Here is a 22792-nt window from a genome sequence, read left to right as displayed (position 1 = left end):
TGCAGGGGAGAATTCACCTGGTCTGAGGGAGTGCTGTTGCTGCCATGAGAAGTGTAGCCCTTGCCAACCCACATCACGCCATATTTAGTTCCTTAGGTGATCAGATATGGCAGATGTCAGTGTTCCCACTCTGATGTTGTTTTTGTTTTTTTGTCACTGTTTGACTATCATTTATGTGGGGTGGGTTGTTCATCTGCCAAAACTGTTGATCTCAGCTGTCTTCACTGCATTGGTTTTCGATCTCCTGTCGATGTCCTGTCTCCTGTAGTACAGCAGATGGGGCTGACTGATGACTTAATGCACAACTCAAGCCTTTCTTGAGATAGTGTTGGCAATATTGTCCAGTATCTGCCATTCTGTCTCACAGTGCAGTATCTCCTCAACATTGGATCTTCCATGCTGATTCAGTTGCTGCCAATCAGTAGCAGCAACATCAGCATTAGTGGGCATCACCAGATGTGTGCTCTGGTGTGTCTTCTTCACCACAGATACATTTGTCTTAGATCAATTCAATGCCAGTAGATGATGTAAGGCCTGTGATATGTCAAGTGATGTGTTAGGCCTCTTAAAGAATTCAGGTGCTTTACTCTCAATCTGCATTTTATGTATGGGAGAAGACTATAGGAGCACTCTGCTATTTTAGATGGAAGTTGTGACTGTGAATTTGCTGCTTGCCTGTGGCCTGTCTTTCTATTAAATCCTGGACTTCATGTTGTTACTCTTTCTTCAGCCAATATGTTACCATTTTTTTGTATCTGGAGATCAAGTAGGCATATTCCAAGTATTACTTGCAATGCGTCAATTGATACAGGCCTAAAGTTTACAGTAACTTTTGGATGGATGGATGTCATCTTTTTCAGTCAAAGAGGTAGGAAACTGTCTGCTTTTGAATAAGCTTGTCTCAACCTTTAAAGACGACAAGTGACCTCTTTGCACATAAGTGTCATTTTCATTTCCATAATAGTCACAAAATTTATCATGTGTATTCCCACAACAGTTACAATTTACTTCACTACAGGATTTATTATTCCTAAGCCTGTCTTCAAAATAGTTGTCTTCAGTCAATACATTTCATGAAGATTTTTGTTCTAATTCTGACAATTTACAATTTGTTTCACTTTGCCACTTAGGTAATTCTTCAATTACTTTTTCTTTAATAGCCTGAAACTCACTAGCACACTGGACTCGCATTCGGGAGGACGACGGTTCAAGCCCGCGTCCCGCCATCCTGATTTAGGTTTTCCATGATTTCCCTATATCACTCCAGGCAAATGCCGGGATGGTTCCTTTGAAAGGGCACAGCCGACTTCCTTCCCCATGTAGGTTAGTCATGTCCATGGAAACTTTAATTTCTAATTCACTAAATTTAGTATTTAATCGTTCTTCCCACTCTACTTCTCAGTTATCGAATTTCTCATTTAATTGTCTATTATCATCTTTAAGTGACTCTAACTTGTTGTCAAATTTTTCATTGATTAAATCCATTTGGGTGTTGAATTTCTGAGTTTGGGAATAAAATTTAGTATCAAACTTCTTGTCTAAACATCATATATTCTCAGTCAACTGATGTTGCATACTTGCCATGAATTTAATAATCATATCATCTTTAAGCTCTATAACATTTGATGTACGATTTGCAGTTTCTTGTGTAACTTTGGTATTTATTGACTCCTGTATCTTATTATTTTTACTTGTACTCGCGTCTGCTTCTACTGTCACCTCCACACCAATGATATTACTATCACTTAAATTATGTGGTTGCTGTCCTACATTTATTGCATTTGGGACTCATTCACCAAGATTTTCCTCACTCAAATTATATGATAGCTGGTCCATAATTGGTTCCTGAGTTACCTCCTCATGAGGATTATATCCACTTTCACTCCCCTCACCCATCACATCCAAACTCTGGGTTGTATTATCTCATGCTCTCCTTGTTCAGGGGTACATTTTCCCTAATATTAAATACACAGATAAAATATCAATATCTATCCAATACACAATGATTTGTTTGTTCACAACATATATGGTCAACTGCACATGGTTTAAAAATTATTGTCTATCTTTTATACTACACTCATGCTCATAAATTAAGGATAATGCTGATACATGGTGAAACAATGCTCTGGTGGGCAGTTCGCAGTTTTAAATCACCTTGGGGTATGACCATGCGGTGCATTTGACCTGCCGTCATTGCATGGTGGTGCTGGTAGCAGTCCACATACGCAGAGGTGTATTGGTGCATGTCAGAGTACAGTGCAATGAGTAAGTGAGCAGTCGTTTTCAGACGTGCAAATGGTGACTGTGTGTTGAAAATGGCTCAAAGAACACATATTGATGACGTTATGAGGGGTAGAATACTAGGGCAACTGGAGGCTGGTCAAACACAGCAGGTCATAACATGGGCCCTCCATGTGCCACAAAGTGTGATCTCAAAATTATGACAATGATTCCACCAGACAGGAAATGTGTACACTACAAGAAGACCGATATCTCACCATTAGTGCCCACAGACGGCCATGGAGTACTGCAGATAGCCTTGCTTGGGACCTTACCTCAGCCACTGGAACAGTTGTCTCCAGACACACAGACTACAGATGACTGAACAGACATGGTTTATTCACCTACAGACCTACAATGTGCATTCCACTGACCCCTGGTCACAGGAGAGCTTGTAAAGCCTGGTGTCAAGAATACAGTACATGGTCATTGGAACAGTGGTCCCAGGTTATGTTCACGGACGAGTCCAGGTATAGTCTGAACAGTGATTCTTGCCAGTTTTTTATCTGGCGTGAACCAGGAACCAGGTACCAACCTCTTAATAGCCTTGAAAGGGACCTGTATCGAGGTCATAGTTTGATGGTGTAGGGTGGGATTATGATTGGTGCACGTACACCCCTGCACGTCTTTGACAGAGGAACTGTAACAGGTCAGACGTATCAGAACATCATTTTGCACCAGTATGTCACCCTTTCAGGGGTGCAGTGTGTCCCACCTTCCTGCTGATGGACGATAATGCATGGCCCCACCGAGCTGCCATCGTGGAGGAGTGCCTGGAAACAGAAGATATCAGGCAAATGGAGTGGCCTGCCTGTTCTGCAGACCTAAATCCCATCGAGCATGTCTGGGATGCTCTCAGTCGATGTATTGCTGCACATCTTCAAACCCCTACAACACTTCAGGATCTCCGACAGGCACTGGTGCAAGAATGGAGGCTATACCCCAGCAGCTGCTCGACCATCTGATCCAGAGCATGCCAGCCTGTTGTGTGGCCTCTGTATGTGTGCATAGTCATCGTATCCCATATTGATGTTGGGGTGCATGCGCAGGAAACAGTGGTGTTTTGTGGCATGTGTGTTTCGGGACTGTTTTCTCAACTTATCACCAATACCGTGGACTTACAGATCGGTATCGTGTGTGTTCCCTATGTGCCTATGCCATTAGCACCAGTTCTGTGTAGTGCCAAGTTGTATGGCACCACATTCTGCAATTAACCTTAATTTATGGGCATGAGTGTATGTCTGTCCTACTCATACCTGCCAGTATGTCACATTAGCTATGAGTACTTATCATTTCGCCGGCCGGTGTGGCCGTGTGGTTCTAGGCGCTTCAGTCTGGAACCACGTGACCGCTACGGTTGCAGGTTCAAATCCTGCCTTAGGCATGGATGTGTGTGCTGTCTTTAGGTTAGTTAGCTTTAAGTAGTTCTAAGTTCTAGGGGACTGATGACCACAGATGTTAAGTCCCATAGTGCTCAGAGCCATTTGAACCAATTTTGAACTTATCATTTCCTATGGGTTGAAGATAGTGCCTTGGGCCTGAAGTTATTAGTATATCCTTTTCAGGCCCCATGTTGCAGTGCGAAATATTTACCTATGCCTCTTCTTTTAGTCAACTTTTTGTTTTTCCTTGTTTGTCCCGGCTTTTTGAGATCTCTTGATGAAGAGACATGATATAATAAGTTCTGTACTGATACAATGACGTTATGCAACAGTTGGTGATTTAACTTTTGAAACTGCCAATTTATTGGCATTTATGGAAAGAAAAACACTCTCATACTCTCATGCAGTCAACTGTAACATTTTGTGTGTGTAATTGGACTTAGTGTGTCACAAATCGTTCTGATAAATTACTTAAGTTGCATTAAAGTGTTGCTAGGCAACGTAATCAACATGGTGTTACGTGTCTCAATTAGAACCGAACCTCGATATTTTAAATAAACTTTTGGTTTGTGTTTGTCAAAAAAAGTACTTGTGTCAAAATTAACTTCCAATTTGTGCATTACGTCCAAGTGCATTGGCAAATATTGTATGTGATTTATGATTACGCACTGGCGCGTAACATATTTTAAATCAGGCATGCAAGTTTCAGTTTTCCCTAATGGGCTAAACGACTCTTTTGTAATAACGTGATCTCACATAAAGTCTAACTGGGATTGGATTTCTCTACATCTGAGTCAAAGTCATAAAAATAAAATTCACCGCACAGTTCAATGAACTGTACATGCACGCTTTTGCACTCTTAAGTGATACCTTGTCTCAGAGTGTAAGCCGCATGTAAATTCACATTTTTTTCATGCATACAGATATCATAACACCTTTATATTAAACAGATAAATTATGCCATGCAATTACTAACTAAACATTTTCGATTCTGAATAAACTTCAAGAACTTGTATTTCATAATCAATAAAATTTATTACCTGAGAGAAATTTTTAGTTTGCTAGAACAGATTCAGATTACAGTCAACTCATGTCTGGATGATGACATCATGAATCGACACTTGCTTGGAGTGAAGGAATACCTGTACTGAAAAATACTGTCCACTGAGTGATTTACTGAATTTTATAACAAATTTAAGTACCCCTTGCATTGCTACACCAGTCTTCTAACTGAAGACCGCAACAAAAACAACAGACAGCAGCCAGCAATTAATAGTCTGTGGTGATATCAGTGTGTTGAATTTCTAAAGGATTACAACAGGAAAAATGCTCTGGAAATCTTATTTGAATCCTACATTTGATCTCGGTAATTATTTCTAATTGGATGGATGAAGGCAGTAGGACCCTAATTCATAATGTTTTCTTTGATGAAGCTAGAAACAATAAAATAGCTGTATACCCAGTAGCAAACACTTTCTCTGATCAAGACGCACTCTTAGTTAGGATGCGTATGTTAGTCCTTACAGAATTCAGGGCTTTGACAATAATATACAAACACTGTGAGACATGCATGCTTGAACATAAATGCAGATGCTGTCAAAGCCTGCAGATAGCACCTGTGCAATGTCCTCAATAAACTTAAAATGTCAGTTGTGGTCAGAGAAGTGTGAGTGCATTTTGTTTCAGCTGAGTAAATTCGAATGTGAGCAAACTGTTTGTACTTGTATGGTGGGTTCTTCCGTAACAGATGTGGCTGAACTGTTTGGTGTTTCACGAGACACCATAGTGAAGATTTACACTGCCTACAGGAAAAGTGGGAAAAGATCATCTGATAAGTCACAATGCAGAAAATGTGTGTTGATTGATTGTGACAGGCTGCCATTGAAGAGGATTTGACTACAAATAAGAGGACAGCAGCTGCAAAAGTCACTGCAGAACTGAATATTGCACTTGCAAGCCCTATCAGCACCAGAGTGTTGTGAATAGAGCTCTGTAAACTGAGCATGTTGGAATTCCAAAACCACTCACTGGTGATACAAATGCCATAATAGGAAAATGTGGTTCAAAAACCATAAACCTGGACTATGGAGCAGTTGAAGGAAGTCATTTGGTTCAAGCAGTGGAAGAAAGTCATTTGGTTTGATGAGTCTTGTTTCACATTGTTTCCAACTTCTGGCCGAGTTTATGTCTGGCTTATGCCATCCCAAGCCTACAGTATATACTGCTTGCTGTCAAGAGTGAAACATGCTGAGGGTCAGTGATGATTTGCGCAGCTATATCATGATATTCCATGGGCCCCATGCTTACTCTGCGAGGTCATATTACTGCCAAACCGAACGAGGTGGCACAGTGGTTATCATACTGGACTTGTATTCAGGAAGATGACAGTTCAAACCCACATCCAGCCATACTGATTTAAGTTTCCCATGATTTCCCTAAATTGCTTCAGGCAAATGCTGGGATGGTACCTTTGAAAGGGCATGGCTGAGTACCTTCACCATCCTTCCCTAATCTGATGGGATTGGTGACATCACTGTTTGGTCCCTTCCCCCAAATCAACCAACCAGCCATTAGTGCCAAGGATTATGTGACCATTTTGGCAGATCTGGTCATCCTATGCTACAATATTTGTTTCCCAATGGTGATGTTCGAAGAAGACAGGATCCATGCTGATGCAGCTCACATCATCCAGTACTGGTTTTATAAGCATCAGAATAAATTGTCATATATGCTAGGGCCACCGCAGTCATGACTCCTCAACATTGTTGAGCCTTTGTGGTCTACTTTGTAGAGAAGGGTGCAGGATCACTATCCACCTCAATTTTCATTATAATTGCCTTGAAAGTCATACAGGACCTGTAATTATCCATTCCAAGATTAATGAAAACTGTTTTGAGTGCCAACAGTTTTCATATGCTATGTTAGACATGGATGTGTGTTGTGTTTTGTTGTTTCCATATTTTTGTCCACTCTCCATTGACACTTCTCAGTTGAAATCAGTAAGAATAATTAATGATTCCAGGACAAAAATTTGTATGAGTGGTTTACAAGAAATGATCTAGTATGAAATGCATAATGAACAAAATTTATTCAGTGATAAATTCATATCATTATTTGAAATTAGTTTTCCACATAAGCTAACAAGAAAGGACATTAAACAGATATATAAAATATGGATCACGAGAGGGGTTAAAATGTCTTGTGGCAGGAAAAGGGAATTGTATCTGTTGGTTAGAAGAAAAAAGATCCTCCAGTAGTTGCAGACTACAAAAATTACACAAAGTTACTACGAAAAGTTTTAAAAATCAAGGTACATACACATTATGCCACAAGTCAGTAATTCTGACAACAGACTTAGAGCTACGTGGAATTTAGAAAAACAAAGAGACAGGACATCAAGTCGCAGAACAGGTGTACATCAGTATTAATTTTAATGAATGGGCTATAAATGACTAGTCACGGGGAGCAAATATGTTTAGTAATCATTTCTTGAAGAGAACTTAAAAGAGTATGTTGAACAAGCGAGTTACATGAAATTCAGTCTCATCCAGTTCTCCTTCAGAAATCAAGAAAATTACATATTCACTCAAAAATATTTTCCAACAGAGTACTAAAGACTTGGCCTCAAACAAAAAGCACTGTCCTTTCTGTAACATGTTGTGCATCGTTAACTACTGGCATCTTTTAAGTGAGAAATATGCCATTGGGGAGAAATATGCCATTGTTAAACTGCTCTGTAATAAAGGTATCAGGTGAGGTGTCTAGGTGAGATGTCAGTAACTACTAACCTGTTTCACTATCAACATCATTTTCCAGAATTTTTGAAAAGGTAATTTATCATTGAATAGTAATCCACCTTAGCAACAATAAAATCCACATTATATCACAGTTTGGATTTCAGAAGAAATGCTCAATGAGGATGCCATTTACAAATCCATTCACCAGGGTTTACAAGCACTAAATAGCAAAATATTACCAGTTGGTATTTTCCGTGATTCCTATAGCACTTTACTGAGTGAATCACAATATTCTCCTGGTTAAACCAAGGCTTTATAGAACTTATGGTATAGTCAATCGGTAGATAATGTTATATCTAACTAAAAGAATGTAGAAAGTTATACATCATAATTCACCCAATGTAAGCAGGGGAGATTCATCTGACTGGGGAGAAATCGCTTATGGGGTTGTACAAGGCTCTGCCTTAGGTCCACTAATGTTTCACATATATGTAAATAACCTTATGTCTAATCTACAATAAGGGGAATTTGCAGATGACACTAGAAGTAGTTCTTTTGTGGATGATCCTAACATTGTAATCAATCTAGACATAACACACAGCAACAGAAGAAATAGTGAAAATTTTCTTAAAAGTTTTATTGAGTGATTTTTTGCAAATGGTTTTACTCTAAACTTCAAACAGACACAACATATTCAGTTCTGCACCTCTAGGCACATGACACTGGTGATAACTGTAACACATGGCAAGTAAATAATAACTAGAGTGCAAACTTCAAAATTTTTAGTGTCCATAGTGATGAGAATTTAACATGTTGACTGCCATGGGCCTGCCAGAGGCCAGTGCAAAGCCTTCTGCCTGATGCTGTCGGCCCACTGGTAGCCATTTCAGAGCCTCACACATAACACCATGTGACTTGCCTGGCAGCAAAACATCCACCCAGTGCAGGTGGAGTTAATTTCTTAAATTGAGATACACACATTTTGGAACTCCTGAAACAGCTTAGTGTAGCTGCATTTGCACTTCGATTCATTGCAAATCTTGGAGAGAGACAAACCAGTAAGTTGACATAATTAGCATACATCGATTTAGTAGTGTCACAAGGAATAAAATTGTGGGGTAACTCATCTTTAAGGAAGAAAGTCTTCATTGATCAAACACATGCTGTGAGAATAATATCTGCTGCTCACTCACTAATGATCTTGTAGACCTCTGTTTTAAGGTGTTAGGCATTTTGACTATTGCCTTGCAGAATATTTATTCCTTCATGAAATGTGTTGGAAGTAATCTACTAGAGTCCACAAAAAACAATGATGCACATTATTACAAACTAGAAGAAAGAAACGACATTCAGTACGCCACATTAAAGTTGTCTTTAGCACAAAAAAGGTGCACAATGCTGCCACCGAAAGTTTTGATCACTTACCCAATGACATAAATTGTTTGACACCCAACTAAATTAAATTCAAAAACAAACTGAAAATTTCTCCATGTAAACTTCGTCTGTTCCATAGAAAATTTCTATTTTTGAAATGTGTAAGAGGTGCCATGTGAAATTATTAACTCAAGCCAGTATTAAAAATAAATGCCATTGGTCAGCATATAGCCTTGTTTCCATATGAATGTAAAATAACTCATTCTACATTATTAATTATGCAAAGGAAGTGGGGAGGGGATAGAGAAGGCTGTATAAGGCACGGAAGGGCTAGTGGAATGGAGTGAGACAGATCTTTCAACAGATGTTGCAGCAGCTGTATGACAAAGGAATTTAGGAGGTAGAGCATTTGAGAGATAAAGAGAGGATGGAAAGGGAGAGGAGGAAAGGAGAGGAAAGTGGAGATGAAGAGGGAGACAGGAAGGGAAGAGAGAAAGAGAAAGCAGTGGAAAAGGGGGTGAGAGGTGGTGAGGGAGGGAGGGAAGGAGATGACAGGGAGCAAGAGGGAGGGAGGGAGGAAGAGAAAGAGGGGGGGATGCCGATATCACTGCCAAGGCTACTTTTGGCATTGAGTCTTACCCAGACAAGCCAGACTTTCTATTTTTGTTGTGCAAATACAGCACTTTGTATTTCCCCTTGCCCTATCCTTTTGATACACTCCTAAATTTACCTCAAAAATCTCACTGTTCTCAGTTCTGGGTTTAAGCCAATAATATGTGCCTTGAATATTGTAAGCACTACTGCTCTTCACAAATGCTTCAGTTTTTGGCACTTTGTTGTGAATGCATTGAAAATTGACAAGTAGGATTTTAATATTTTCATCTGCAATATTCTCACCTGCACAGGCCATTTGTTTGGTTCTTACACTAATACCTTGATGTCTTCCACATCTATTACTCTCTGGACTCGATGGAAAGTTTTTTGATCTAAAAAAGACTATGTGTGTGCCCCACACAGTCAGCTACCTTGGCAGCAACCTTTGATGTGTAGTGAACCCCAGACAATCTAAGGGGATTCTGTAGTTCTGAACCGTGTAATGAAAGTCTAGGAGGTCACAACTTTCAGCCATAAAAACTGTGTAGAAGCGCAGATATTTACTTGATCACTGGTTGCAGAATTTGTGCTGATTCCTACTGAGAAGTTGTTGGGTCTCCAAAAAGTTGCAAGAGACCACAAACTGCATTCCACAATTATGAAAAATATTTGTCAGTTATATTAATGATAAGAAAGGACAATTATTGATAAAAAAGGGCTGTTCTTCTTTATATTTGATATATATCAAATGAGTACTTCTACTTGTATATTTTTGCTACCCCCCCCCCCCCCCTCTCTCTCTCTCTCTCACACACACACACACACACACACACACACACACACACACACACACACACACACACAAAATAAAAAAATTTAAACACAATTTCCACCTGAAACATGTGTTTCAAGATGAAAATAAAAGGAAAAGTAATTGACCTTTTACTGTTTGAGGAAATGAGTTTTCACGTATTATTTCAGATAATCTCTGTATTAGATATTGTCTGCAATGTTAAGGCTATTGAATGATCCCCTTAAGAACATTAAGATTGTCAAGTGGGAAATTGTATCTGACCCTGCACTGAAAGTTATTTAAGAACCTCCTAGGCACAAAAATACAGGAAGCTGGTGTTAACATGCCGATATCTTTTATATTGTAATATGTTATCTGGAAAATAATTGTGGTCAGGAGAAATGTCATGAGACCAAAACCAAACTGGTCATCCCCACAATGAAACACAATAAAGGTCACCGAATTCCAGGTAACATTAGTAGTAGCAGCAACAAAGAAGCCATCATCGTATTATTTCTCCACTTCTTTTCTGGATGCAAAGGTGTGTGTGTAAATTATAGGGTCATCACAATCACAGTCTTGTTCAGGGCTTATTAAATTTCATAGGTAGATGAAACATAATGACTAACTCATGCTTGATTCAGAATTCTTGATGTAGCAACACTGCATTAGAAAACATCACCAGACTAGTAGGATCAAACGTTGAGCTGTACCTACAATAAACCAGTTGCTGCTCTGCTTTTGACAAACTTTTTTTGAAAAGGTCTTTTTACATTATTTCCTGAAATAGTATACTTTGCTTTCACTATGTTTTATGGCCAAACACCAAATAGTGTTTTTATTATGCATAAACATTGTCTGGAGGGGAGGAAACACAGAAACTCATTTGTTCCCAAGTAAATTTGTTAAAACATGGTGAAAGAATAATTTGTTGCTATGAAATGATTAACATTTTATGATTATACATAAAAGTATTAATATTTGAGTTTTGTATTCATATTTTGTAACCATCTAAGTAACTGTTTTAAAATAAAATATTCTGAACCTGTTTAATCTGTGATAATTTCAAATAGAAATATATTTCAAAAGATTCTGAACATACTACAAGAAGAGATGGGTGAATTTCATCTGGATCCAACTTCTTCCGGATTTGTCCTCTTATGGCATCTGCAAGTTCAAATATTATTTCATCGCTGGATTTTCCTTCTGCTCCACTTGATTCTCGAGGTTGGACATCAAGAATTGTAAGAATGACTGTCTGTGTTTCCTTTACCTGTAAGTTAGAGAGAGGAATATAGTGTAAAAAGTGTACCTATATTGTATTACATCTAAAGCAAATGATTTACTAGATTAAATACTTAGTAATGGCATGGCATAATATTCTAAATGGTAGTGTAACTCAATGCTGTATGCAGTCATGCACAGAGATGATTGTAAAACTATATGTAAATTGAAGGAGGGGAAGAAAGAGAAAATAAATAAAAAGAAGATTGTAAAACTGTTGGATGTCATCTTCATTTATTTGTTCATTCCACATCATGATTCATTAATTCCATCATGAAGGAAAGCATTCAGGATGTTGAACAAGTCAATTTATACATTAATAGGCAGTGGCACCCACTGAAGGCTACTTCTGCAGAGTATATTAGGTTGACTATTTAAATGACTGAAAAAATTGTTTCTTCCATACATATTCTTTCTCATCATGTACATTTTTAAACTAAAATTGTATACAACAATGAGCAGCTTTGTTTTCTTCCACAAAGTCGGTTTTCACAGAAAACAGATAGGTCAGCTTACTAGCTTATGATTAAAATACTGCTATGGAATCTGAATTTGCGATAACAGTAAACATGGCTCCAGATCACAGAGAGAAGGAACTGTCTACCTGAAGAATGGATGTCTCTCCCTTCTGGATCTTGTAGTACGTTCTTGATGTGTTTTATTTCTTAAGTGCATTCTGCTGCTGGAATGTATTCTGCTCCAGTTGATGAAGTAGGTATTGCACTGTCTTTCTTGGAACACCAACTATGTGAGCATCATTATAAAGACTAATGTATGCATTTGTATACTTCATGTCTCTTAAGTCTTGTACATAATCAGCATCACAGTAGACATTTAGGTAAATACTGTCACCTTCATCTTATTTCTTCTTATAGAAAAGGCCATAATTCTTGGAATGTTGTAGCTATCTCAGAATTATTTTGACATTTTGGTAATCTGTTTTCATTGGGTCTTCTGTGAAGCAAGCTCATAATTGATTGTAAATCCAGTATATGGTATGTTTTTACAAAACAAATACAAAAGGCTTACTGTGATTGCACGATAAGAAACTTCGTGTTTGTCCTCTTTATTTTCTTAACTTCTCTTCCCCTCTGGAACTAAAGGTGCCTTCATGGCATTGAAGTCAATCATATTGAATTGTTCCAGTTCTGTTCTCATATACCTGATGTAGAAATATTCCTTTTTCTATCTTCATTATTAGTATCCTTATGTAGGTATCTGGATTTTGTGCCACAGATATTTCAAAACTTTCCTAAGTTTCTTCATTATGTTTTCAAGTTATCTCTGAGTTTTTCCCTGTTATGATACCATATTCAACACGTGTAGCCATGTGCATTTCTTCAGTTACCTCTTTAGATATGCACTGATGTGGCATCAACTCAATTAATTCTTCCATTTAAGGAAACCTGTCAGAGTTTTATTCCATCTGGATGGGACTTGTTTAAGTCCATACAGAGCTTTCTCAAAAACACAATTTTTTCCATCTTCTTTGTATTCTTCAGATATCTCTTCATCCAGTTTCCCATAGAAAGAGACTGTTCAAAATTAAACACATTTATATGGATTTTTTTCTCTGTTATCAGAACAAACAACAGTCTTAGTGAATAGATATCTGCTACTGGACTGAGTAATTTCTTGAAATCTATATCATTTTCTGATGACAATCTCTGACAACCAGGCTGGCCTTACAGTGATCATCATCTTTGATTTTAAAGAGCCATCTGCTTGTCAAGATTTTGTTTTCTATTGCCTCTCTTGGATTCACCAACTTCCATGTGTCATTCTGTTTATGTGATTTCTTTTCTTTTTCTATCGCTTTTATCCAGTTTTCTTTATCTGGATCATTAGTACATTCATATGAAAATAGTTCTGTTAGATAATCTTCATGTTTTAAAGGGTTCTTCAAATTGGTTCCATCCCTGAAATTGTAGTTTCTTCTTTCTTCACTGCATCCTCTTCCTTTTTTTATTTTCTTCTCCTTCATTTTCTTGATCTTGAATTTCATTTACTTGATTGTTAATGTCATTTGGTATTTCACCAATAACAAGGTTTTTCTGTACAGTTTCTTTTGTCATACCATGTTCAAATTCACATCTCTCAATGCAACAACATTTCTTCTTTTTGCAACAAATATCTTTAGTCATTTGTAGCATAATGAACTAAAATGTATGGTGTACTTCTTTTATCTAGTTTATTCACATGACCTAGATTTTTGACAAAAAATCTTGACCCAGAAGTTTGAGAGCTTGACAGATCTGCTCTTCTCCCAACCACAAATCAGCAGGTGTAGCATTTTGATTAACAGTTGTGCTCATGTGGATGAGATATTTAGCTGTGAGCACTGCTTCTCCACATAGATTTTTCTTCAGTTTTGTATCGAAGATCATAGCTCTTATCTTGTTCATTATCCTCAGACAACGGAAATTCCACATTGGAATAACATCACTGTTCTGAGAAGGATCCCCACCAAACAGAGGAGATGTTGAGTTGTCTAAAAGCCTTCTTCTGAAGTGGAAAACACACACACACACACACACACACACACACACACACACACACACATTCACACTAGCACAACTTACACACACAACCACTGTCTCTGGCCACTGTGAAGCTGCACAGCGGCCAGAGAATATGTGTGTGTGTGTGTGTGTGTGTGTGTGTGTGTGTGTGTGTGTGTGTGTGTGTGTGTGTGTGTGTATGTGTGTGTGTTCTGCTTCAGGAGGCCTTTTAGCTGATGACTTAAACATATAGCAATCTTTTTGTTGTGCCTGTCTGCGATTCAATGTCTCCTCTGTATACTCATTATTGTCAGATGTAGTCTGTAATGTAGCAGAATGGAACAGTATATAATGAACAGATTGATGCCAGGCATTTCAGAGATTGTGATATTCACGTAATCCCCTGCATATGTAAGTATATTCAGTTTTCTATACTTTGCAGCAATGTTATTCTGATAAAACAGACAGATTGGAATGTAGTTGTTAAACCTATTATGTATATTCAGTGAAATAGGATGAATACTGTACAGTAAAGATCTTCATAACTGCCATATGAATTAAAGAAACACAGGTACCTATATATTTACTATCTTTGTTCTAGTATTTAAAATGTATTGGATAACATATGTCGAAATTGCTGCAAAAACATGCTAGGAAAGAATACTTGTATATAAGGTTGAAATAAGTATGGTTTTTTATAGGAAGCATTGTTTACATGAATAAAACCACATATTTATGAACAGTAATGAATTTCTGTTAAATTATTATCACACACAAAAATGCATACAAAAACGAATCTGCAATTACTACTGAGCCATCCAAACTTTTAAAACCTAGATTGTAATATATGAAATGTACTCAAATATATATGTTCAACAATCATTATTGTATAATTATAACAGAAGCTTGATGGTAGCCATGAAAGTCTCAGTGTTGGCGCAGGTTTTATGGTGTGAAGAATAGTTGTGTGATTCTGTCGCCATCATGAATATCAAAAAATAGAAGTACTGTAATAACTACATTTCCTCTGTGCAGTAGCAGTGGTTAGGTCATCTGAATATTTTTTTGTTGATAGTATGTTAGGCAAAAGTTTTCAGTTAGGAAAACAATAATGAAGGAGTTAATCAACTTTCACACTATTATAACAAAAATTTACTTGAACAAACTGTGAGATTTTTTAGTGAAAAATTTGACAAAGTAAATAACAGATTAGAAGTGACAAAAATGATTGAAGTAGTCTGAATAAAGACTTCAGTGGTAAAATCAAGGCAAAGACAAGTGAACTATGTAACAGTTTAGTTCAGTCATTGATAGTAAGCTTGATGTATGAAAAATGAATTAAGAGAATTAAGAAGTGAATTTTAAACTGTAAGAAGAACATTGCAGCATTAAGAAAAGATTTGCTGTGCAGCCAGAACACTAACGAGGTAGTTTAGCCAAAAGTAGTATTGTAAATATAGAATTAGATCAGACAAATTATATGAAAAACTTTCATGCTGTAGAAGATGAAGTTTTGTTGGTAGAAACCAAAAACATAATTTCTGATGTGGAAGGGTTGGCAGCAGTGTGTGTTATTTGTCAGCAAACAGTTAGTATACACGTCAGTAATATAATTCAGGACTTTACTGGTGTTGTACCCATAAATTATGCAAATGTCAGCAAAGTAGAAGTAAAAGTATTGAACAGTAAATTATTGAAAAAGCAATGTAAAAAGAAAATGTTTGAATAAATGCGAAATAATTGCAAGTATGTCAAACATTTTTTGAACAAAGATACCATTAGATTTGTAAAATTAAATGAAATGGTACAACAAAATGTTATTTCAAATGTAAGCTGCAGTGAAAACATTTATTTGCCTACAAGATTGAAAAAGCTAATAATTTTACTGTACGAACCTATAAGTGTAATGGGTTTATGGGAAAAAAAAAAAAACTGACTAGTAGTTATGTAGTGTACGGTTTAGGTTCACATATTGTTGAGTTTTTAAAGTGTAGTTACACAGTAGATTTAATGAAAACTCTTTCTATTACATGCCATAGGGCTAATAAGTTACTTACACTTTTGTGAAGTAGTTTGTGTCTAACTGGTTCAATCTGAGAATATTTGCTCCTTGGTTGCATGTAGGATACTTTACATTATTATGAAGGAAAAATATATTTACATTCGTGCTCCTACAGTGAAGGATTGACTTGCATTTTGAGAAGGAATATTTTTGGCTGTTTTTGAGAAAAAATGTTTTTGCAGGTAATGACAATAGATATAGGGCTACATGATGTTTCTGTGCTGTCGGTATTTACTAAAGTTGCATGAACATAAATTTTGGAGCTGTATGGAGAAATTTTGTGCTATATTAGTAAGTGGAAAGACACGTCAGACTTACAGGTTTGCCATTGTCATTTTCATAATTCGTTGTCAGCATTTGAATATAAATATCATAATGAAAGCGTTGGTATGGCTTTTGTTATGAGAAGGGAATCCTAAGCTGACACTTCAAATGTCAACAACTGTTTGTCTGTTACCTCAATTAATGAGCAAGAACTTTGTCACAGGTAAGTAGTTTTGTGAGGCGTACTGAATTAGTATCTGATATATTTTGGAGAAGGGCTTTTTTCATTTTTGAAAGTACTGACTATATGTTGGATACTTATGATTTGAAAATCAATACACTATAGTCAGACTATTTTGTAATGTGGAGCCAGGAGATTGAGTATTTACACTGAAATATGGGATTTGACAATGAGTATTACGAATGTTATGTTGAGTTTTGTCTATATATGCTGTGATAATGAAATGCAGGGAATTTCTTCATGTATGAATGAGATATGAAGTATGGGTTGTATTGTAGTAATTTGCAGATGATAATTATGATTAGGTTGCTATGTGTTAGGGAACTATATTCTGTACTGTGATGTGTGATGTTTGGTTGAGTCATGCAGTACGTGATTCTACCTAGGAACAACACGGAGGTTTGTAGTGCACAAAATCTGTTCAAAGAATTCTGGAACATTTGTAACTTAGTAACTCAACATAACTTAGTGAAATGCAGTTGGCATCCCTGCACACACCTCCAAAAGATCTGAAATACTAATTCAATGCACTCATGAAACTACTCACCTATGCACTCATAAAACTACTTACCTATAACAAAGTTCTCACCCTTTACACTTTTCAGTGATTAAGTATGTGGTCCGAAAATGTGTCAGCTAAGTATTCTCTTCTCATAATAAAATCCTTATGAATGCTTTCAATATATTATTTATTTCAAATGCTGACTACAGATTTTGAAAATGACAATGGACAATGGCAAATCTGTCAGTATGACCTTCTATCTTTCCAATTACTAATATAGCACAACATTTCCCCAGATAGATTCAAAATTTATGTTTATGCAACTTTCATGTAATCAGACGGCACAGACATTCAGAGTAGGGTAACTATTTCACTATGTGAAGAGGCACCAGTGAATGATCAAGTTAGACATAAATTTAAAAATTAAAGTTTAAACAGCTCTCCACTTTGTCTGGTGAATTCAGTTGTCTTCTACTGACCAGTGGGAAGCTAGCTGCCAGCTGATTAGACCTCCATATCAAGCAGCCTAGCAGTAGAAAATGACAGATTGTGTTATGAGCCTGCAGCTGTTGCCTACTGCTGCACAGTGATGGGGTAAGAGCTATGTCACAAGTAATTTCATTGGCAAATATTTGTATTTAGGTAAACATTGTTGCTTCTTTTGTATAGTATGTACATACTGTAATGTGTAAATAACATTTGCAATGATAAAAAATAAATCTGGAATTGTATATTTTGGGATTGGGGTGGGGGGTGGGGTGGGAGGGGGAGGGGGTGGGGGGTTCAATAATGGGGCACTGGCCAATTAAAATCAAAATCTGCCAATAAATGAACAATTGTTCATTCACTAGGGTTCTTAAATAAGACAACACATGTCTGGCACAGTTGTTACATCGGTTACTGCTGCTACAGTGACAGGTTATCAAGATTTAAGTGAGTTTGAATGCGGTGTTATAGTTGGCGAATTGAGTGATGGGACACAACATCTCCGAGGTAGTGATGAAGTGGGGATTTTCCCGTAAAAACATTTCACAAGTGTATCATGAATATCAGGAATCAGGTAAAACATCCAATCTCTGACATTTCTGTGGCCGGAAAAAGATCCTGCCAGAATGGGACCAACAATGACTGAAGAGAATTGTTCAACAGGACAGAAGTGTGCAACCCTTCTGCAAATTGCTGCAGATTTCAATGCTGGGCCATCAACAAGTGTCAGCATGCAAACCATTAAATGAAACATCATTTATATGGGCTTCCGGAGCCAAAGGGCCACTTGTATGCCCAACCTGGGCCCATCAACACTGGACTGTTGGTGACTGGAAACTTGTTGCCTGGTTGGACGACTCTCATTTCAAATTGTATCGAGCGGATGGATGTGTATGGGTATGGAGACAGCCTCATGAATTCATGGACCCTGCATGTCAGCAGGGGACTGTTCACGCTGGTGGAGGCTCTGTAATGGTGCGGGGCGTGTGCAGTTGGAGTGATATGGGACTCTGATACGTCTAGATAAGATACTGACAGATGACACATACATAAGCATCCGGTCTGATCATCTGCATCCATTGGTGTAAATTGTGCATTCCAACAGACTTGGGTAATTCTAGGAGGACAATGCAACACCACACACATCCTGAATTGCTACATAGTGGCTCCAGGTACACTCTCCTGTGTTTAAACACTTCCACTGGCCACCAAACTCCCCAGACATGAACATTATTGAGCATATCTGGGATGCCTTGCAATGTGTTGTTCAGAAAAGATCTTGAACTCCTAGTACTCTTTCGAATTTGTGGGCCACCCTACAGAATTCATGGTACCAGTTCCCTCCAACATTACTTCAGACATAAGTCGAGTCCATGCCACATCATGTTGTGGCACTTCTGCATGCTTGTGGGGGCCGTATACGATATTTGGCAGGTGTACCAGTTTCTTTGCTTCTTCAGTGTATGTAAGTCAATAGTTTCCATTCTTGAAATTAAGCCCCAGTCCAAATAACAGTTAAGAAAGCACCTTTAATCATTTTGGAGTAGTTTTTGATGCATGGTTATCTCCTGTACACTGGATCTGTTCCCTGCAGATTGCTCTGATAGTTCGTTTTCTTTTTTTGCAGATGTCTGATGAAGAATTGAACTTGGAGAGAAATTTTTTTAAATACTCAGAAAAACAATTAGGTGATACTCTAGAGGCAGTAGGACCACCTGGAATTTTGAGTTCAAATAAAGCATCAGCTGAGCGTAATGTTCCAAAAGCAATATTGTCAACAAAGCTAAGCAGCAAAACCATTGAAGGAAGGCAGATGGTGCCACAAACCCAGTATCTAACAACACAAGAAGAATAGCTGTTGAAAGACTGCATATTAGGAAAAGCAAAAATAGGTTTTTGAATACTTCCAGATGAAGTGAAAGGTGCTGTGCAGAAATTTATGATGGATACAGGAAGGAAAAATACCTTTACAAATAACTGGCCAGGACTGAGAAATATATGAAACAACTGCCTAAAAGACATCCAGCTACTTGACATTCTAATCCAGCAATCATATTGAAAGGGAAAGCTCGTTTGATGGAAGACATCATACAAGGCTGGTTTGATCAACTTGAAAAATACCTTCAAGGAGAAAATTGTGAGGAATACTTCTTGATACTGAACAAATATTTGATGCTGACAAGACAGGAGTTGAACGTTGCCCAAAAACTGGTGGACTCTTAGGCCCAAAAGACTACGAGAATTTTTTTACTGTTTCTTCTGGCAAAGAGAAAGAATGCATCACTGTACTGGCTAATTTTTCTGCTAGAGGAAGAATTGTAAAACCAATAATATACTTACTTGGAAACAAGTCTAAAAAACATTTCTGAACTTATTGCTTCTAACACATTCTTTGTCAGAAACTGAAACAGACTGGATGGTCACACCATCCTTTTATGAGTATGATGCCAATTGGTTTTTTCCCCCTGGTTGCTGGAAAAATATCACTTTTCCTGTTTTGTTCCTTTTAAATGGGCATAAGTCTCATTTAAACTTAGAACTAAGTAAATTATGTCACGGAAAAAAAATATTTTTTAGATGGCCAGTAAATGCAATAAAAGTCCTCAGCTCTGTGATGTTGGTGTTTTCCAGCCACTGAAAGTGTGGCATCGATCCATGGATCGATAGGCCAAAACATCATATGTGTATTATGTCTTCGAGTTGATCTTTGTTTTTCTATACTTCCGGGACCTCAGTTCCCGCCTAGCTTTCGACCTGTATGTTTGTCGTGTAATAAAAGTATTGATGATTAGAAGAGAGAATCGTGGTCATTACCTTACCACCTAGATATCTCCTTCAGTGGTGACCCCGAAGTTAGAATAATTTGTCGAACCGAGTACAAAGGGACTACCGCGCCGGCTTCCGCATTCTGAGTGGACCTTTGTCTGCTACACAACGGCCTTCTACAGCACACCTCCGCCACCCGCTTTTCATCAGCAACAGCAACTAAATTCAAGCACACCAGCTGTAGTCAGTGCCCAATGTGAATTTCCGCAGTCCTATAGCCTCGAGAACCCACGGACCTCATCAGGTGCAGTGGTTTTGAACATGATGCCAGCGATCTCCGACTCCGGCTTCGTTAGACCGGAAGTGCTTTAGTTTTCGCCGCACAGCAGTACAAGAAACCACTACACACTGATACCAAACTTTAATGCAAGTACTGTAAATAGTGGGGAGCATAGTTTTCATAATGTGCCACAACAGAATGCCTTTTTGAATGTGCAAGCTCCATGTGTGTATCACTCCGCGCCGGTTGCACACTACGTGAATGACTTTCACCAGCTTGTTACTCCGAGTGTTCATCAGTGCAGTTATTTAAGCACATCAGGTTCCACCAAGCTCATCAGTGACTCTGTGATGGACAATTTCGCTGCAGGTGTGGAGGACTAATTGCATAATAACCTGTCGAGCAACCGCCGTGACCACTTTGACCTTCCACTGCAACAACCGGTCCCGCTTCACTCCATGCCGGGCTTCCTGATAGCGGATTTCGCTTCCCCTCCAGCTACTATGAACACAGCGTGCGTGTCTGCTTGCTCTCTACCGCCCTCACGACACAGAGTTAACTTCGACTTGCCTACTCCTGCGTCCGCGAGTGGCTGCCTGCATTCTTCGACCACCAGTTCATTGAATCTACCAAAACTTCCGGCATTCAAACCTGCCCACCTGGAATTCTGGTTCAACCTGGTCGAGCAAACTTTCAGTGTTTGTGCACTTGATGACAACCCCCATTTCACATGCCTCATGAACCACCTGCACGACCATGTCGACTTAATTTATGACCTGGTTAAGTCACCTCCTCCAAACGAGAAGAATGCTACAGCTAAACAAGCAATACTGGAACGTGTCCCCAAGACAAGAAGAGAAAACGTTCGACAGCTCATCTATGAAGAACACCTCGGTGGCAGGTCTCCGTCCCAGCTGTGGTGATGCCTATGACATCTCGTCGGTGAATGCAAAATGCCAGATGCCACGCTCACCGAGATTTGGACGGAAAAGCTGCCTCTGTCTGTCCAAATGGCCATCTCCGCCTACGAAGATAGACCAAATAGCAAACGCTTGCGCGCTGCCGACCAAGCTTACTCTGCCCTACTACATGAACACCGTGCCCAGCAGTTCGGCAGCTACGCCAGTTTCCAACCACAACCAGGGCCCCAACGCCCACTAAACCTAAGTCTGTCAAGCTCGCCGCACTACCGGCAACTTCATGTCTGCACAACAACAGCACATCTGACTCCGCGGAAGATTCTGGGCCACCGCCATCTGACCACTCGCAGGAGCAGATGTCCGCCCATAAATACCGTTTCTTCCATGCAAAATTCGGGGAACAAGCACTCAATTGTAAACCGCCGTGCTCCTACCCAAACTTCAACCACAGGTAGGCAGCGGTGCCACCTCCTGTGATGTAAACAACAGGCGCAGGTGCTGTCCCACACTCCATTTGGTGTCCAACACTAATGCTTCGAATGGACGAGTCTATGTCCGCGACTTTAACTCTGGCACAAACTTTCTCATCGACACGAGCGCAGATGTTTCCCTACTTCCATCTCGTCTTGCTACCGAAAAGATCCGACTACACAAAACTGTCCTATGTGCTGTAAACTCATCTAGTTTGTTGTGCTTAGGTTCTACTTCATATACAGTGTCCCTCTAGCCTGAGTGCAACCTGAAGTGGTCCTTCCTGTTGGCTGATGTTGATGATCCCATTTTGGGCATCGACTTTCTACGACACCACAAACTGTGACCTGACCTCATCAAGAATGCAGTTTTCTACCACCCTATGCAGGAACACATCCTGTGTGCTTCGTCGAGTGTCAATAGTACTGCTAAACAGGTCCACCTGGTAGGAAGTGTAATAACCCCTCCTCCGAGCTCTAGTCATGGACCAATAAGTGGCTCATGGAGTGTGTCGATTCTACATGGCTGCACTTGGAACAACTTGAGCTACACCGTCGCTTCAACGACTTAAGTAACGAGTTATCTTCAGCACAGCAGCAGCTTGCAGTAGATGATGCCTTGGCAACACACAAGGTTACTCAGTGCCACTACAGTGTTCTCGCACCCTAGTGCATTTGTGACCGTGTGCCATATAAACTGTACAGTGTCCATGCCACATAAACTGTACAGTGTCTGTGCCACATAACTGTACAGTGTCCGCGCTCACCAGCTCTAACTGTGTTAATTTGAGTGCACATTCATCCCCCTCTTCTCTTGGGTAGCTAACTTCCCAGGCGCAGGTTAATGTTTTTGATT

At 38.8% G+C, this 22792-nt stretch overlaps 1 protein-coding gene across 1 annotated transcript in view; it reads right to left on the bottom strand.

Annotated features, from left to right (window-relative positions):
- The window catches only part of LOC126482033 (dynein axonemal heavy chain 6-like), a 1073010-nt gene that overhangs the window by 139738 nt on the left and 910480 nt on the right, over nt 1–22792 (bottom strand). The window contains exon 121 of the mRNA XM_050106005.1: nt 11263–11427. Within this exon, the coding sequence (XP_049961962.1) occupies nt 11263–11427 (165 nt within the window). The remainder of the gene's footprint in view (nt 1–11262; nt 11428–22792) is intronic.

Source organism: Schistocerca serialis, chromosome 5 (assembly GCF_023864345.2).
Source record: "Schistocerca serialis cubense isolate TAMUIC-IGC-003099 chromosome 5, iqSchSeri2.2, whole genome shotgun sequence".
Taxonomy (NCBI): domain Eukaryota; kingdom Metazoa; phylum Arthropoda; class Insecta; order Orthoptera; family Acrididae; genus Schistocerca; species Schistocerca serialis.
The sequence above is the reverse complement of the archived record's forward strand: the minus strand, read 5'-3'. Positions and strand labels throughout refer to the sequence as shown.